Below are 16,206 nucleotides of genomic sequence, written 5' to 3' on the forward strand. Positions count from 1 at the left end.
TCGTAGCCCGTAGCGTCAGTCGCAGTCGATTGTTCGATTCGATTCGATCTTGCGCCTTTTGATTTTTACCTCGGGAAAACTTCGCGCAAGTGATACGTTTTTTCTAAGCAAAAATAGTGTGTACGTACAGCGTTGGTATAGCATATACTGCGTGTCCGGTAAGATCGTGTGGTTCACTCTTTTTAGACAACGTAATCCTTTCTTTAGTAAAAAATGAGCACGCCGGTGAAGAAGGTCCCCATTCACCTGCAGGTCAGTTCCTTGTCGATCTAGTCTGTTTTTATTTCTATTCTATTATTTCGGTGGTCATAGGAGCTGGTTCCTTTTAGTTTAAATATCATTACGTAAATAAACTGCGCAAAAATTTTCTTATTCGTAAATGTACGTGCAGCAAACACCGGTTTATTTAGTCTTATGCATTGAATAGTATTTGCATCACGTGTAATATTGCGAAATTTAATGAATTTTATAATACACATTATTACGAAGCACTGTAATCACTCTTTTCCTACCAAAATTATACATATATATAATCATTATCTTCACATGCAAACTAATTTTTTGTATAAATTTTGATAACAGCATATTGTGAGTAACGTGTGCCCTACAACGAATAAAATAGATGTTTAAAAATAAAGATAGCGCGTTATACGGTAATATTTCGACTTTGACATAACACTTCACCCATATAAGAAAAAAAGAAATGGAAAGATTTGTTACTTATAATCGAACTAGTCAACAAGTAATTGCTCGATAATTAGTATCAGAAAAGAAAAGATGAAACTTTATATAATTGTAAAAATAATCGGCTGTATGTAGATAAACGACCATGATAGTCGCCCATGGACCGTGTGCAATGTAAATCGATGCAAGTATCTCTGAAACATGATTAGTGCAGCAATAAAATCAGTACGTACATCCTATATTGCCTGACGTGAATTCGTGACTAGAATAGCCCTTGCCTAAAACGTCATATCGATTTGTTTTCGTCTATAACGGTTAATTTAATATTCATTTATCACAGTATCTATAGGTTTCTTTCATTATTCCAATTTCAGTCGAGTTACGTATTATATCTCGTATTTAGAATATCAAAAATATAAATATAATAGATATCACATTTGTTGATAATTTTAAATGTTCATAATTTTAACTTGAACACGTCGCAGTAAGAGGTCACGAACTTACGATCGATAGCACAGATGTGTTTAACAAACGAAAAATAAAAAAGAAATGATTAATAGTAAAACGAATTAATTATTGATATTTATATGATTATATAACGACGGTACAATATTAAGAAAACATAATTTATTTGTTTTAGTTGCTCGTATCAGGTCTTGATACCGATGAGTCGTCATTAAATAGAAAAAAGTAATCAACAGTAAGATTAATTAATTATTATCGTTAACGAAACTATAACGACAATATAATGTTGAGAAGGCGTCATACTTTATTTGTGTTAATTGTCGTATTAATTGTTGATACTGCCAAGTCCTTATCCTGTTTCCTTTGTTTTACCGCAGGCCATAAGGTTCGCTAAACGGATCGTAACCTCGAAGAGGTACATACCGTAATATGTAGTTCAAAGGAAGTATTTAGAAGGAGCGTTATGGTAGAAAGTAAATAGATAGATATGGATGTTTCTGCGTCACTATTAAAACCGAAAGTTCGCACCATCGCAGTGATCGCAAGGTTGCTGCCTTATTGATCGGAGCGTCTTGGCGCCCGGCACCGCACCGGTCTCTCTCGCGAAAAGAGCCAACTTGCATGTCTACAGAAATATAAATGTACTACAGTTATGTTTTTATGCATACGATGCATCTATAGAACCGAGTCACAGTAAAATTCAGAGTATGCAAACGCAATATGCGAATTAAATGACCAATTTGTAGCAAGATGTCATAAATTACCATTTTTCAGTTTGTTAGATAGTAAATAGATTAGTAGATTAGACTCGATAGTAATAATTGGCTTCTTCAATAGCATTATTATTTTATTACCGTTTTACATCGAATGCGGATGCATAGTGTTTAGTCAAACTCGTTTTGCACTTTTCTACAGTTACACTTTTTTTTCTTAGTTAAGCAGTTCCATAAAGCTCTACGATCAGAATCCTTCCTATGGAATTATAATATCACAGTTCTTTTATTTAATTACTAATTATTTAATTTACTAATCAAAAATATTAAGGAACCGACAACTTTTTGCAATTTTACAATCTTTTCGACCAATGGCATAATTAAGAGGTTTGCAATTAATGGAGTTCACTTGTACAAAAAACTCGTTTTATCTCCAAACCTGTTACCGTAACTCGTAACTTGTAACGCGTATCTTGTAATTTGTAACTTGTAATGTTCCGCTAATAAGTAATAGTTCAATCACGTAAGAAGGCTCAGTTCACAGATAGTGCGGGCGAAATTATAATTCTTCAGGGGGTGGTTGCATTTCACTTACTTCCCACGATGACGCAATGTACACTTTTCACAAATTAATATCACGTAACGCTCAAATACGTAGAATGACGCAAAGAGGTATTCAAGTATAAAGACAATCGTAATTATTAATTCAAATTAAACGCAATTTTGCTAAGCGTTATGCTCCAGTTTTTATACGTCAATTACTTTTCTATATAGACGTACGTTAAGATCGAAGCATGGGAACGAGAAAGTGTATTTTAACATACAATCATAGCATCAAAGATTCGGCATAAATAGATACCAATATATATCTCTTTCGTTTCTCCAAACAATTTCCCTAATTACACGATGCATCGTTATATAACGCGTGAGAATTTCTCAATTGTGAAAGATGGAGCTATTCACAGGCGGAAGGTGCTCTAACGATATCAAATACCGCGAGTTCCGATTTGCTAAAAGTTCGCGTGAACCACGGTCCGTGGTCATCGAATTAGGACCACTTAGAACTTTCAATATTTTTCGCTCTTTTAGTAAGATTAAGAGATGTGAATTCTAACAACAAAGTCTATTAATTACTAGAATGTTACACATATACGTGTTAATAATAATTTGTGCTTCCTCCTATATATCTAACAGGATAAATTATTTTCAAGATTATTTAACGAAGTTAAATTTAATTAGAACAAATTCTAACAGCTCCATTCCAAACATTTTTCAACTCTATTCTAAATTTCTATTCTAAATAAATGATTCTATCCTGAAATCGACAATTGTCTGTAGCGATGAAACCGCAAAGTCGTGCACTAAAGCATATGAACTGATTAAGTAGATAACGTTTTAAAAAACTCTATCTGGTTAAAGATTTATTTGGAAAAATATTGCATATACACCGGTTTAACGATTCGGACAACTAAGATCAATTCGTCGTTTATCTGACATAGTACGTGTATACATGACGTATTATTAGAATTAGAAAAGTGAACATTCCGCATGTGGTTGAAATTTAACTGTATTTTCAGCGTTTAGTTATAGATATTAGTTTCAAAACCTGGTAAACGCCGATGACGCGAAAGGGCTTAATACAGTGTGTGATTCGTGACGATAATTCGTACACGCTTGGGAAAATCGTACGGCACTGTGCCGTGGGTGCTATAAAAGCACGGGAACGCGGGCTGCGCCGGCGAATCAATAGTTCGTCGACACTACATACGTCCGACCTGAAGTCGGAAAAACCACCGGAGCTTGATTTTACGAGAGTGTGCACTGTGCACGTTCTCGACGACAGCCAGACGGTAAATCGTATATGAGAGAACCATCGAATCACGGATCTTCCGTTAGACTCTATGTCTCTGCGAGCTGTTCGCAGGAGCTGGATGGTTTCCGCGAGCAAAAATAAACCGTGGGTGGTGACTGACATTTTTGCCCGTGCCTTTTATCCCGCTTCGAGGGTGTAGAAGATATAAAACGGCTGATCCGTCTGACTCTTCTGAGGAAACATTGAAAAACTTGAAATTCTATATGTAGAACTTTCGCATGTATGTTAACTTATAAGCTGTTCTAGGATGGATGGCTCTTTTTCGAATTAAATTTTTCACAATGGATCTCGTTGCCGTAGGAGTTTTATACAAGAAAGTACGTCACTGATTGATCACTGGGATTGCATCATCGAACAATTAAAAAAGACTGCATTATTTATAAGGCTGGCCAATATATGCAGATTGAAACAATAGTAAGAATGTAATCGAGCTTTTTAAGTCGCTCAAATTTGATTTAGATTCGTACTTCATCAGACAGCATAAAAGATTCAGCGAGGTAATCTTTCCGGTCCTCTTTGTCTCTCTGGTCCTCTATGAAATAATAATGACGAAAGTAGTTTACATTCTGTATATAAATTTCGAGTAGCATTAATGAAGAGTCTCGTTGTGTACATAGATCTCTAAAACATTTTTAATGTATCTACTGCATTAAAGGGTACAGAAGACTTGGAGAGGAAGTTAATTATTTGTTGAGAAAAAGGATCCAAATCCCGCGTACGGAATAATAGTCCTGTTCATTAAGAACTTCATCGAGTAGCTAGGCCCTCGAGCCTCTTACGATTCGTTTTGCGTTTCCACTGGCGACAAGTGGTTCGACACGGGTATACTCATCGTCGTCTGTTTGTTTCACCGAGAACTTGACGGAGAATTTAGTCGAATGGAAGTCGGTCAGCCAAAATGTAAATTACCGGCATTATTCTACCGACATAAATAGACACTGGGAAGCCAGGTGCGAGTCACATTGGTCGTTCCCGCGGCAAATTTATCGCCAACTGAAATTAGAGCGGCTTATCGGATCAGTATTGACCTTTTTTCGCCCCTTTTTTCTTCATTCGATTATACAAGTGCAAGGACGACTCGTAGACGGATTATACTTAAGTATATTCTATCGTACACACGTTCTTCGCCTATTGAGGCAAGGTGTGATTTCCTGATTGCGTGTCGAAATTTCCAATGGTAGATACGACTTACGGTTTTCGAGTCACAGAAATGCACACGACTACGTTACTTCTACCATTTGGTTCAATGCCTATCGGTATCTTTTGCGGTAAATCACTTCGAGTGCTTTCTTCATTTCTCGCTATTAAGATGTATTTAGATCTCAAGTAACGTAATCTCCAAGTTTACACCTCGTGTACGGTATATCTATATACAAGGTTACATCGCCATAAGCCGAGTACGACTACAGTCCTATGTTAGTTTAACACGAATTTCATTCCTCGCGTTTAAACTTTCGTTACTCGAAGAAACTCCAAGAAAGCGTTAAGAAGATGCGCCACCCATTCTTATGTAACGTTATGCAATTACCGTTAGCTCTTTGGTCTCGTTGGTGTATTAAATGGCCGAATATGTGGTGCACCTTTGGAGCACGTTTAGACGGTACAAAAGGCAGCTTGACGAACGTTTGTCGTGTTAACCAGCCAGAGAGTTGCTTGTACGATGTCTCGTTGGAGCGGGACGAGTCAGCCACCGTGAGTATTTTCTCCGTGTACGCGTCCACTTCATTTTCTTCGAAGAAATCAACGATAGAAACCTGTGAGTTTCGCTCCTTAAGAACGCAGGAAAAATCCTTTTCCCTTCGTGAAAGCGGTCAAGCCTTGACGGCTGGCGCTCTGAATGGTCTGGATATAGTAATTAACGAAGAAATCGCCTTTTAATTGGACCAGATACGAACTGGAACGGCGATCCAAGCGACAGCGTCTTCTAGGCGCATGCAACCGTATACGATCTATCTTATTCTAATGTGTTCGAACTTACGCGATAAAAGCGGAGCATGCGATTCGATGTGATCTGAATTCTCGTACTAGACACTCATTTGCTCGATAAGATCTTCCATTTGGGCGATGTTTGCTCGAGTTCAGATGAATTCGTGGCATGTTGCCGGGAAATGCTGGAGATATCGATTTTACCAGGGGCGTACTTCTGTACGGGGGTGGAAGATCTTATGACGCGTCGCCTCGTGCTTTTATCCACGTTTTTCTTCGTTTCATCATTCTCGTTGTGTTTGATTCCGAACGTGTCGAAACTTGGATTTACTCCATTTGATGACCTATATATGATAACAGACGTGTAAATTGATAGATCGAACTGTGAACGAAATGAGGCTAGAATTGTTAAAACACAGGAGTTTATAGGGGAAGAGTATGATAAATACGTATCATTTCTGTTAATTTTTTGATTTTGATGTCGTATTACGATTAAAGAGGAACATTTCTACACAATATACGTGGCTAAAAGTGGAAAGAATCCGTTCGAGCGAAAGATATAATTGACAAAGCTTTATAGAAGTTTAAGATATAACTGTTAAGGTAAACAGTGTTTTATCGTCTTTCAGCACTTCAATATTATGGCGATATTTTTACGATTATGAAGAGGCTGTTGAAGTACACCTAGATGTTCCTAAAATCAAATAATAAGATAATTTTGAGAACATAGGATTAGTACCGAATCTGAAAATTGCTTTGTAAAAACGGAAAATCTTCTCCTGTGGCCTTCATATGGATTCACGGTAGATGCTAAATTCGCAACTGACACGAAATGGTATTAAACGTGTCTGAGAAGTGAACGGTAGGATTTCTTTTCTCGAAAATCACGCCGACGTACGGCTAACGTATTTTAAGCGGTCGTCTGCTGAAAATATCCAAGCGAAGATTCTCTAACACATGAAACGCACATGTCGCGTCCGTGCCTAATAACTATACCGTGAAGATGACAAGGTCTCTGCCCACGTGAATTGCGCCAACGAGTTCTCGATATTCGTTCCATTTCCATTGGTTTAGACCGAAGGTTATGCCACCATTTCATTCTATGGTTACGATGGTTTAGTATGCAAAGTTTATTAGAAAAAGCATATCCCTTGCAAAATCATTGCTTTAAGAAAACGCTGCATTCTTTTAACGACTTGTACCCTTTCCAACATCCAATATATCACCCTCCCTTTGTTTGACAAGATCCGATTTAACAAAGTACACCTTGCAGCAACACTTACATCAGAGAGGGCGAGGCAGATTGGGATCGATTTCATGAAAGCCACGGCTATTCACGGTGGTTTAAATTCACACAGGGTGTTCGAAGCGATTTTACGGGGTGGAGACCTCCAGTCTGCGTGAAGGGTTTGTTACACCACGCGTTGCATTAGCCAGTGTAAAGGGTACGGACCCTGGATCGGTTATAAAACGTGGGTGGTGCTGGCGACAACGATGGATTGTCCTTTTTTTTCACTGTTCCCTCCTATGGCGTCTCTGATCTTTCTCCCCTATACGCTTTCATCTTTCTACGGACGGGGAAAGCCTCAGGGGTGGTTGTCGAAAGTCCCTTATGCAGCCTTGTGCACTCCTTTCTCTCTGGTCTCCCTTCAGTTTGCCCCACCTACGAGATCCACGCTAATATTTATACGTTTTGTCTGCTCTTCTTTATACTACAACGAGCATAAAGCGAGGTCAGGATCTTTGTTCTTAATCACGATGCTATTGTGCTCGATAATTTGCTGATTCTTAAGGGTTGCGTGATATTTCGAATTGGGTATCTGGATTTTCTAATAATCAATCGAGACACATAACGATAGACACACGAATGAATAGTACGAATGTTAAGAAAATATAATCACGCATACATAGATAGATTTTTGAACAATCTGAATTGTTATCTTGGACGATAAGTTCTCCAAAGTTTTGTTACTGAGCAGAGGGATAGTACGATAATAAAAGGTACGACTTTAACGAAAATACAGTTACGTGCAAATATTCCCCATTATTTTAAATGATAATTCCTGCGAAGTTCATAATTAGTCGAGAGACATAATGTAAGGATGATAAGAAATACAGTCACGTGTAACTGTTTCTTATTATAGTACAGAATAGTTCTTCTGAAACAGTGTTGTTCGTTGAAAGACATAATGTAGGACTAAAAAAGTGTGAATCTTAAGAAGATACACTCACGTGTAGATATTTCTTATTGTCTTGAAAGATGTGGGAAAAATTGTTAGTATTTACACGAGAGTTAGCGTCGAAAACATAACGAAAAGAGATGTGTTCCTTTATTCATTGCGGAAATGGCACGTATACATATATGGCGAGCACGGTTTTCAAATCCTGATTGTATGGTAATGTCCGAAGTGGATCAGCGAAAAACCGCGCGTTTTCCGTGTCGAGAACGTTTACGATAGAGGCGAAACCTGTATTCCTTCGGATGGAAAGATGTATCGCGGAATACGGGATCTTACGCTTATCAGTCGTAGCACATCGGTTATACTGCTCTAAATTCAGCATTGGCGGAAGTGCGTGAAGCGTAACTTCTATTATATACTGATTGGTATACTATAGTGTGGAGGTAATATACGCACATTAATCGTCTGCACCGGATGTTGGATCCGACGCACGTTGCAAACGAATATCAAGGACAGTGTGCAGGGGGTTTGGTCAACTCTCAATGAGAAGTAATTTCATTCGAGGCAGAGGTTTTTTAGATGACACTGTATGATTCGAATGTTTAGATACGCTTATATGATGAAACTTCGCTAATATCTTAGTGAAACACGAGTTAAAACACGATTATCATGGCTATGTTGATAAGGCTTGGAACAAGTTTGAATATGTATATAGAATTTGGAAGATTTATTGTAAATATTCGTTTCGTAGAAGTCATAGAAATATTTCAACAATTATTATTCGTTAGATCAATAAGCCTTGATATATATTTAGAGCGAATACATTTTTCTGGTTTATAGAGTAAGCGAATTTTACAAAAGTATATTAATTACGTAATAGTAATCGGAAACGACACTCGCTATTTTTCTATCGAATCACCAGCCCATAACGTTAAATTACCTATTGAATAATGGCAAAATAATAAAATCGTAGTAGTTTGGTCTATCCGTAATTCTATGATTGATATACATCATGTCGAAGAGCAAACGTGCAGGTATTTTTGAGCGATAGCGTATCCGAATGATTATAGATATTACAGATAAATAGATAACGAATCGATATTATCAGATGATAAATAGAAGATAAGCATTATCTAAATATCAAAGGATAAATTCGTACACCGTGGTTTATATATGGAAGCTTTTGCAAATATCAAGGGCAAATATATGGTAAAAGAAATGTAATTAAACTGTAAATAGCCGAATGCAATTGGATAATTAATATGTCTTTATTATTATCAGAATTCATCGTAATTGATTATATTATCGTAATTAGCGTTAGTCGATATTATTAAAGATAATTAATATCCAAATATTTTACTACGTCAATCTACACACCGGAAATTTTCATCCACATAGTAGAAGTCTCGTGGACGAGTGACCTATAAAAGTTTAATATCAACTGGAAAATTGACGCTCGGCTCCCCCTATCTATAAGCACCGTTTATATATTTCTAATGGTTTTAACTGTGTAACAAACTTCACTTCACTTTATAACTTCACCGATAAGACAGGTGGTAAATAATTCGCGTGGTACTTGTCGATGTGCATTTATTTTCTTTAATCGCCGAGTTTTACATATGTATACGATATCAGCGCAATATATAAGTGGATAATACACACGTGCAAGAAAATCTCGTTAAAGATTATCATTCAGTAGCATTATTACAAGTTGCGGTACCGTTTTGGAAAAAGGTATGTAAATTGATACCAACTGTTCTGTTTCCAGAGCGCGCAAAACAGGCTGCTGATTAAGAATGGCAAGGTGGTGAACGACGATGGGATCACGGACAACGACGTTTACATCGAAGACGGTATCATTAAGTAAGAGTCCTTATACTTATATACATTTGCTGTATTTATTTTCAGACGCGTGTAATTACGTCATTAACACATTGACTGCCACGAGAGTTCCATCTGTTTTGCTCCAAGAACCACGATAAATTAATACGTTTCACTACAATATATAACGTTATAAAGTATAGCGTATTATGTAATCACTTAGCTTCTTATAAATATTGATCATCGAATAAAATTTTACTTATTGTTAAATATTAGCTAAATTAAGATTACATGTCATATCAATAAAATTAATATTTCATTTCATATTTAAATCAAAATTACTAATTATAATTAGGAAATTAACATATAGAGAAAGTTGGATATTAACAGAATTCCATTTAATATTTTACACATTGAATTTCTAGTTTATTAAAATTAAATCGAACTTAAAATACTTTAATAACAGAATACAATTTTTATTATTTATTAGCTATATTTTATCGCACATGTATGTTAAATTTATTACGTATATCCAGCTATTATCGTGTTGCTCAATATTTTTAATTCGACGATATCCAACGTAATCGACGTATTACTTACGAAAGCGCATATTTCGTTCACGATGGAACTGCAACTCTGCCTCGTTTCGATACGGTGGATTGATCATTCGGCGTTTTCCTTTGACGTTGATGATCGTCAATCGGAATCGTTGCGCAAGTCAAAGAATGATGATCCTGAGCTACACGCTGTAACATTTGTAGTTCGCGAGCAAACATACTTTTGAATTTACGCGTGCGAACGATCAACGTTTCATTGAGTATTCTACTCGCGTGTTTGCACGCCACTTTACGCAAGCGAAACGCGATACAACGCTGGCTGTTTTATCAATGAGCAATATGGAAAGATAACGCGATGATGGGCGGTACAATTTGTCAAGCAAGCGTGACATGCACTACCTAATGAACGGTTTAAAGAAGGTAATAAGCAGGTAATATCGAGCCTTTGCTTAAAGCCACGTGATTATGCACCGTGTAAATGGTTAGAGGTTGTTGGTCAACTCGCCTCATTGCTCTCCCCTTTTCGAACGAAGATTCGAATTAATGCTGGAAAGTTTTAATCTTGTTCGGTATTTTCATTTTGAGAAGAACGATTTCAGTTTAACGTTAGAATTTTTTAAACGAAAAATAGCAAGAATCGATACCGCTGTTACATTATCGGTTATCATTGATTCTTCCTAGAAAAACGATGTTAAACAAACCAATCGTAGATTGCAGATCTACTCACGCCATTGCTCCTCCTTTAGAACGAAGATTAAAAATAATATCGGGACAGTTGTAGATATTATCTAGTATTTTTATTTGCAACAGAATCGAAGGATTTCCAACAACATTTAAATTATACTTAGAAGAAAAGAAAGAGAATGGTACAGGTTTCATATCCTAAAATACAGAAGTTTGTTAATACGCATAGTATATGACTATGAATTTTAACGCGTTCGAAGAACTACTTGATTTGTCTAGGTTTACCTAAATTATTGAAAAGTAGAGCTGTCTGATCACTATTTTTAAAAAATCAAATATTTAAAGTCACGTATCGTTCTTTACTTTCATAGATCGCATTCTAATCACCCTTGAAACTCAAAAATATCTAACGATCATTCGCAATCGTGATTCTTTTGTTAAAAAAAAAAAAAAAAAAGAAAGAAAACAGATTTCCGATAAACTAATCGACCAATCGATCGTGCTAGGAGCGTTAAATCGCTCGCTTCCACCACTGGATTCATTTACATTGTGAACGTTCTATTTCTAGGCAAATGGGTCGCAATCTGATAATACCGGGTGGCACTAGAATCATCGACGCCCGTGGGAAGTACGTGATGCCTGGTGGCATAGATCCACACACCCATTTCGAATGCGAGCTAATGGGCGCCAAATCGGTCGACGATTTCTATCAGGGGACCAAGGCAGCTGTCGCTGGCGGTACGACGATGATCATCGACTTCGTCATCCCCAGGAAGGACGAATCCCTTTTGGAGGCGTACGAGAGGTACCGAGAGTCTGCCGATCAGAAAGTCTGCTGCGATTATTCGCTCCACGTCGCTGTCACGTCCTGGAGTCCAAAAGTGAGCCTCTGAACAGATCAACAAGCGTCCAAGACAATCTTCAATGTCGTCCCATCTTTATATCACCGTTATCGTAATACAAAGAAATATGTTGCTAGAAGGTTGAATTAATAAGATCTGACAGATAGGTTGAGACGACAACCACAAACAGAGCCAGCATGATACAGTTCACACGCGTCCTCTATTCTACTTAGTCAACCAGAATGAGATAATTACCGTAATGCGAGTCCTTCCTAGAAAAGAAAGCACGTCTGGGCATGACCTTTTTCTTGTGGGTCTTTTAAGTTCACCGACATCTCTCCGCGAACTTAAACATAGTCTGTATTAACACGAAGCGACGTAATGTTAACAAGTAGTATTCAGATCGCAAATAGAATTTACGTAATCCGCCGATGATCGTCGGAAATTGCCAGGGTTGTTACGTTCGACTCTCTCTCTCTCTCTCTCTCTCCCTCTTTTGAACGTTTCTTTTGTCGAACGTTAATGATCAATCGGACGATTGAAATCGGTGGAATGGATTGAACAGAAAAACTGCACGAAAATTGCGAATCGATCATTGCCAGAGTCGTTGAATCGAATAAATCGTTTAGACTTGAAACGAGCATAAAGCATCGGCCTGGATGTTTGCTCATCGAGCGACGAGTCCGCTCCGATCGTTCCTAAATATGGGAAAACCGATCCCGCGGCAAATTGGCAAATCGTACGAATCTGGTAGCTGCAGTTGTCTTGCTATATGCCGGCTCTGTAACTGTAATCACGATCGTGAATGGAATACCAAACGATCGGTGAGGAAATCGCAAGCGAACTGCGTACGGATGCATGTAAATCGCCGTGCTCCTTATTTGCTGACGCTTGTCGGACTCCTCGTCCGTTCGAAGCAATTCCGTTCCGTTTAAAGCGATTCCCTTCCGTTCGAAGCGATTTTATTCCATTGGAAGCGATTCTGTCCCGTTCAAAACGATCTTCTTCCGTTCGAAGTAATTTTGTTCCGTTCGAAGCAATTCTGTTCCGTTCGAAGCGATTTTATTTCGTTCGAAGTGATTCTATTTCACGAAAGCGATTCGGTTCTATTTTTAAAGCGATTCTGTTTCGCTCTAGGCGCTCATATTTCCCCTGTATTACAGCTGAACGATTTATATTGCAGGTCAAAGAGGAGATGGCCACGTTGGTGAAGGATCACGGTGTCAGTAGCTTTAAAATGTTTATGGCCTATCGCGACCTGTTTATGCTAAGGGATCCAGAATTAATTGAGACGTTCAAAGCGTGCAAGGAGCTCGGTGCCATTGCCATGGTTCATGCGGAAAATGGCGATATTATTGCGGAGGTAAGAGGCGCATCGTGATTTACGATGTATAGTTATCCTTGAAGTAAACGAGCAATACGCTTTGTTTGAATGTTTCAACAACTGTTACCATGTTTGGCCCCCTATTATCCGGCGAAAATAGACACGATACGTTTGCAGCCACGAATTCAGGGATATATGTAGACAAGAACGTTCGAAATTGTTTTAGAACACGAAACGATTGCTCGATGCAGGAGTCACGGGGCCGGAAGGTCATGAAATGTCTCGCCCCGAAGAAGTGGAAGCGGAGGCTGTGAATAGAGCATGTGTTATAGCTAGCCAGGTAAGGGCGACAGTCTGGAGAGGACTCTATTTTTAGAGAGGATCACTTTATATTTGTCCAGTACGCTTGTTTACTGTTTCAAGCACCGCTACTTTGATGATCAATGTATCGTAGTACCTTGAATGATTGTTTATTAACGATCGTATCACCCTCTTTTTGTCACTCTCGTTTTACTTTGGAATGAATGACATTTTTAATTCAGTTTCAGTTAAAAGCAGAACAACTAATTTTCCTTTTTTATCGTGTCAAACTATGACAAAATGTAGAGAACAATTGCGCTATGATCTTATTTAAAGAAGAAGGTACTTGATTGCTCAGTTTCATTTTAAGAATTTATCAGACTTTATTGAGATTACCCTTACAAAAGGCAGGTTCGTTGTTTTTCAGACAAGACGTTATAAGCATAAATCGATCAAAATTCTGCATGCTTAGGTCAATTGTCCACTGTATATAGTGCATGTGATGAGTCGTAGCGCCGCAGAAGCGGTGGATGCTGCGCGTAAGCGTGGCGCTTGCGTCTTCGGCGAGACCTTGGCAGCTGCAATTGGCACAGATGGTACCAACTACGCGCACAAATGTTGGAAACACGCAGCAGCGCATGTTTTGAGCCCACCTCTCAGACCAGACCCAGATACATCTTGTGCGTTGCTGAATATGTTGATCAAGTGAGTCGAAGCCACCGTGGACCTTCGATAGGGTGACTTTGACATCCACAGCATAGTCTCTTCGTGTTTCCACTTATCACACGATATTGTTATAATTATACGTAGTCTTCTATACATTCCATTTCACGAGTGAATGAAGAAAGTAATTTATTGGTTGTAAAATAGTATGTTTCGCTGACCGAAAAATGATTAGAATAGTATGCGATGCTTATGAAAGAACTACACCTTACAGTTTAGTTAAGAAAAGTATGTAATTTACAATGCTAATGCTAGCCATTTAGTTCAGCTATACCGTTTTTACTATTGCAATGAATAGCATAGGAAGTAATAGGGATTCAGAAAAGATGTAAGAAAACAAGTAAGAAATATGAGATATGAGGTAGTCTTGGTTCATAAAAACTATTTAAAACTACGCATTAACAGATATCACAATCACAGAACTAGTCTCTGTAGTCTTAGATGTAAAACTGTCGAAGTCCTACAAACCTATTATCTCAGATATCGAGATTTCAAGGTGGTTTCATAAACTCAGAATAATCTGTGTTAAAAGAATTACAGAGCTACTTACACCTGGGATTAAATTGAACAAGTCCAGGTGGTCTCTGTGAAACCTTGCAAGTTTGTACAAATTTATGAATCTGAAACATTAGACGATGAAACTTCATAAAACCAGATTATTCTCCATCGTGTTTTAAAATGTTGCAACAGACGATCATTGAAGTACAATTAAGGTATAATAATAGCTGCCCGATGTTGCATGCACCGTAAATTATATTTAGATGTTCCGCTAAAATTCCTGTGCATGCACACTGATCGTAACTGTAGTTCGGTTTTACTTTTCCTTTGCCCTATTTCTTTGTGAGTCTGAAATCACCTGGCACGATTCCCTCGATGTACAAGCGTAATCTAGCTCAACTCGAAGTTGTCTCTAAATTGTAGTTAGACACGGTATCGTGAACACGGCTGAAAAGAATATTTCTTTAAGAAACATAAGAAAACCGAAGATGATTTTGACAATGTAAAAATTCATATTTAAAACCTGCATTATATGCAGATTTTTGATATTCTATTAACACTGCGACGAGACTCAACTATCATAATTATAATAGTAAAATCGGAAATCACTTTAGGAATGTATATAACGGTCGCAAACATAAACTTAATGAACAATTGATATAGAATATGAATTGTTGGTTTAGACTAAAAATATAATCAATGTTAAATCTGATGCTTGAAGTTTATCAATACGATGGAAAATTCACCGTTTAAATTCTGTAACTTTTACGTACATTTCTAACTCGATTTCGACTTGATTTAAACTCTGCTAATGTGATTATCATATATTCCTACAAAATTTCAATAAGTCTTTACATAGTTTAGCGAACTATTGTATATGATAATCTTCGCTTTTTTCGGCTGTGATCGCGCTTTGACTGATAAGATCAACGTCAGGATAAACGAGACGATCGCGGTTTAGGTGAATTGTCCGCTGTACGTAACGGCATTGTCGAGCAAGTCCGCTGCTGATGTTGTGTCCTCGAAAAGGTCGGAGGGTGTCGTCCTGTTTGGAGAGACTCTCGCAAGTACCGTGGGTATCGATGGTAGCGAACAATACGGGAAAGATATCGAAAAAGCGAGACGTTACATTACTAGCCCACCATTGAGACCCGATTCTACCACTCCTGCCTATCTAATCGAACATCTGTCACAGTAAGTAATCCAAAGTTTTCAATCTTTTGACATTAATCAAGGAGACGGACACGAATCGAGATACTATCTATATAGTAATGCTACGTATATTTAAAAAAATATCGGTGCTCTATCCCCTTCGTTGTTGTTAATTTTCGAAGTTTCGAGTGTCTATATCGGTGTGATCGACAAATCATGCGATCGTAAGAGACGACCGATGAAATAGACGCTACAGCAAAGTGGTGATCTATCCGATGGCTTGCCGTGTTTATCCCGTTTCGAGTGTTTCGAGTACTTCCCGGTTCGTGCTGATAAGTAGCTCATTGCTGTATAGGAACTTAATGCAGAAAGACCGTCGATGGTTAGCAATACGAGATAAAACGATTTTTCCCATTATAGCGTTACCCGTATGCATCTGGATGCCCCGCGTATTCAAATGACAG

At 37.9% G+C, this 16,206-nt stretch overlaps 1 protein-coding gene across 6 annotated transcripts in view; it reads left to right on the forward strand.

Moving 5' to 3' along the window:
• The window catches only part of LOC100648273 (dihydropyrimidinase), a 23,512-nt gene continuing 7,306 nt past the window's right edge, over nucleotides 1–16,206 (forward strand). For 3 of the 6 annotated variants that reach the window (XM_048412673.1, XM_048412677.1, XM_012320241.3), the window contains exons 1-6: nucleotides 2–252; nucleotides 9,610–9,704; nucleotides 11,472–11,784; nucleotides 12,929–13,108; nucleotides 13,296–13,409; nucleotides 15,552–15,784. In XM_048412673.1, coding sequence (XP_048268630.1) covers nucleotides 214–252; nucleotides 9,610–9,704; nucleotides 11,472–11,784; nucleotides 12,929–13,108; nucleotides 13,296–13,409; nucleotides 15,552–15,784 — 974 coding nt within the window. In that variant the 5' untranslated portion in view covers nucleotides 2–213. Of the gene's footprint in view, nucleotides 253–1,526; nucleotides 1,565–9,609; nucleotides 9,705–11,471; nucleotides 11,785–12,928; nucleotides 13,109–13,295; nucleotides 13,410–13,841; nucleotides 14,075–15,551; nucleotides 15,785–16,206 lie in introns of those variants that run through there. The other 3 variants (XM_048412676.1, XM_048412675.1, XM_012320239.3) reach the window with 3 other exon arrangements.

Source organism: Bombus terrestris, chromosome 2 (genome assembly GCF_910591885.1).
Source record: "Bombus terrestris chromosome 2, iyBomTerr1.2, whole genome shotgun sequence".
Taxonomy (NCBI): Eukaryota; Metazoa; Arthropoda; class Insecta; order Hymenoptera; family Apidae; genus Bombus; species Bombus terrestris.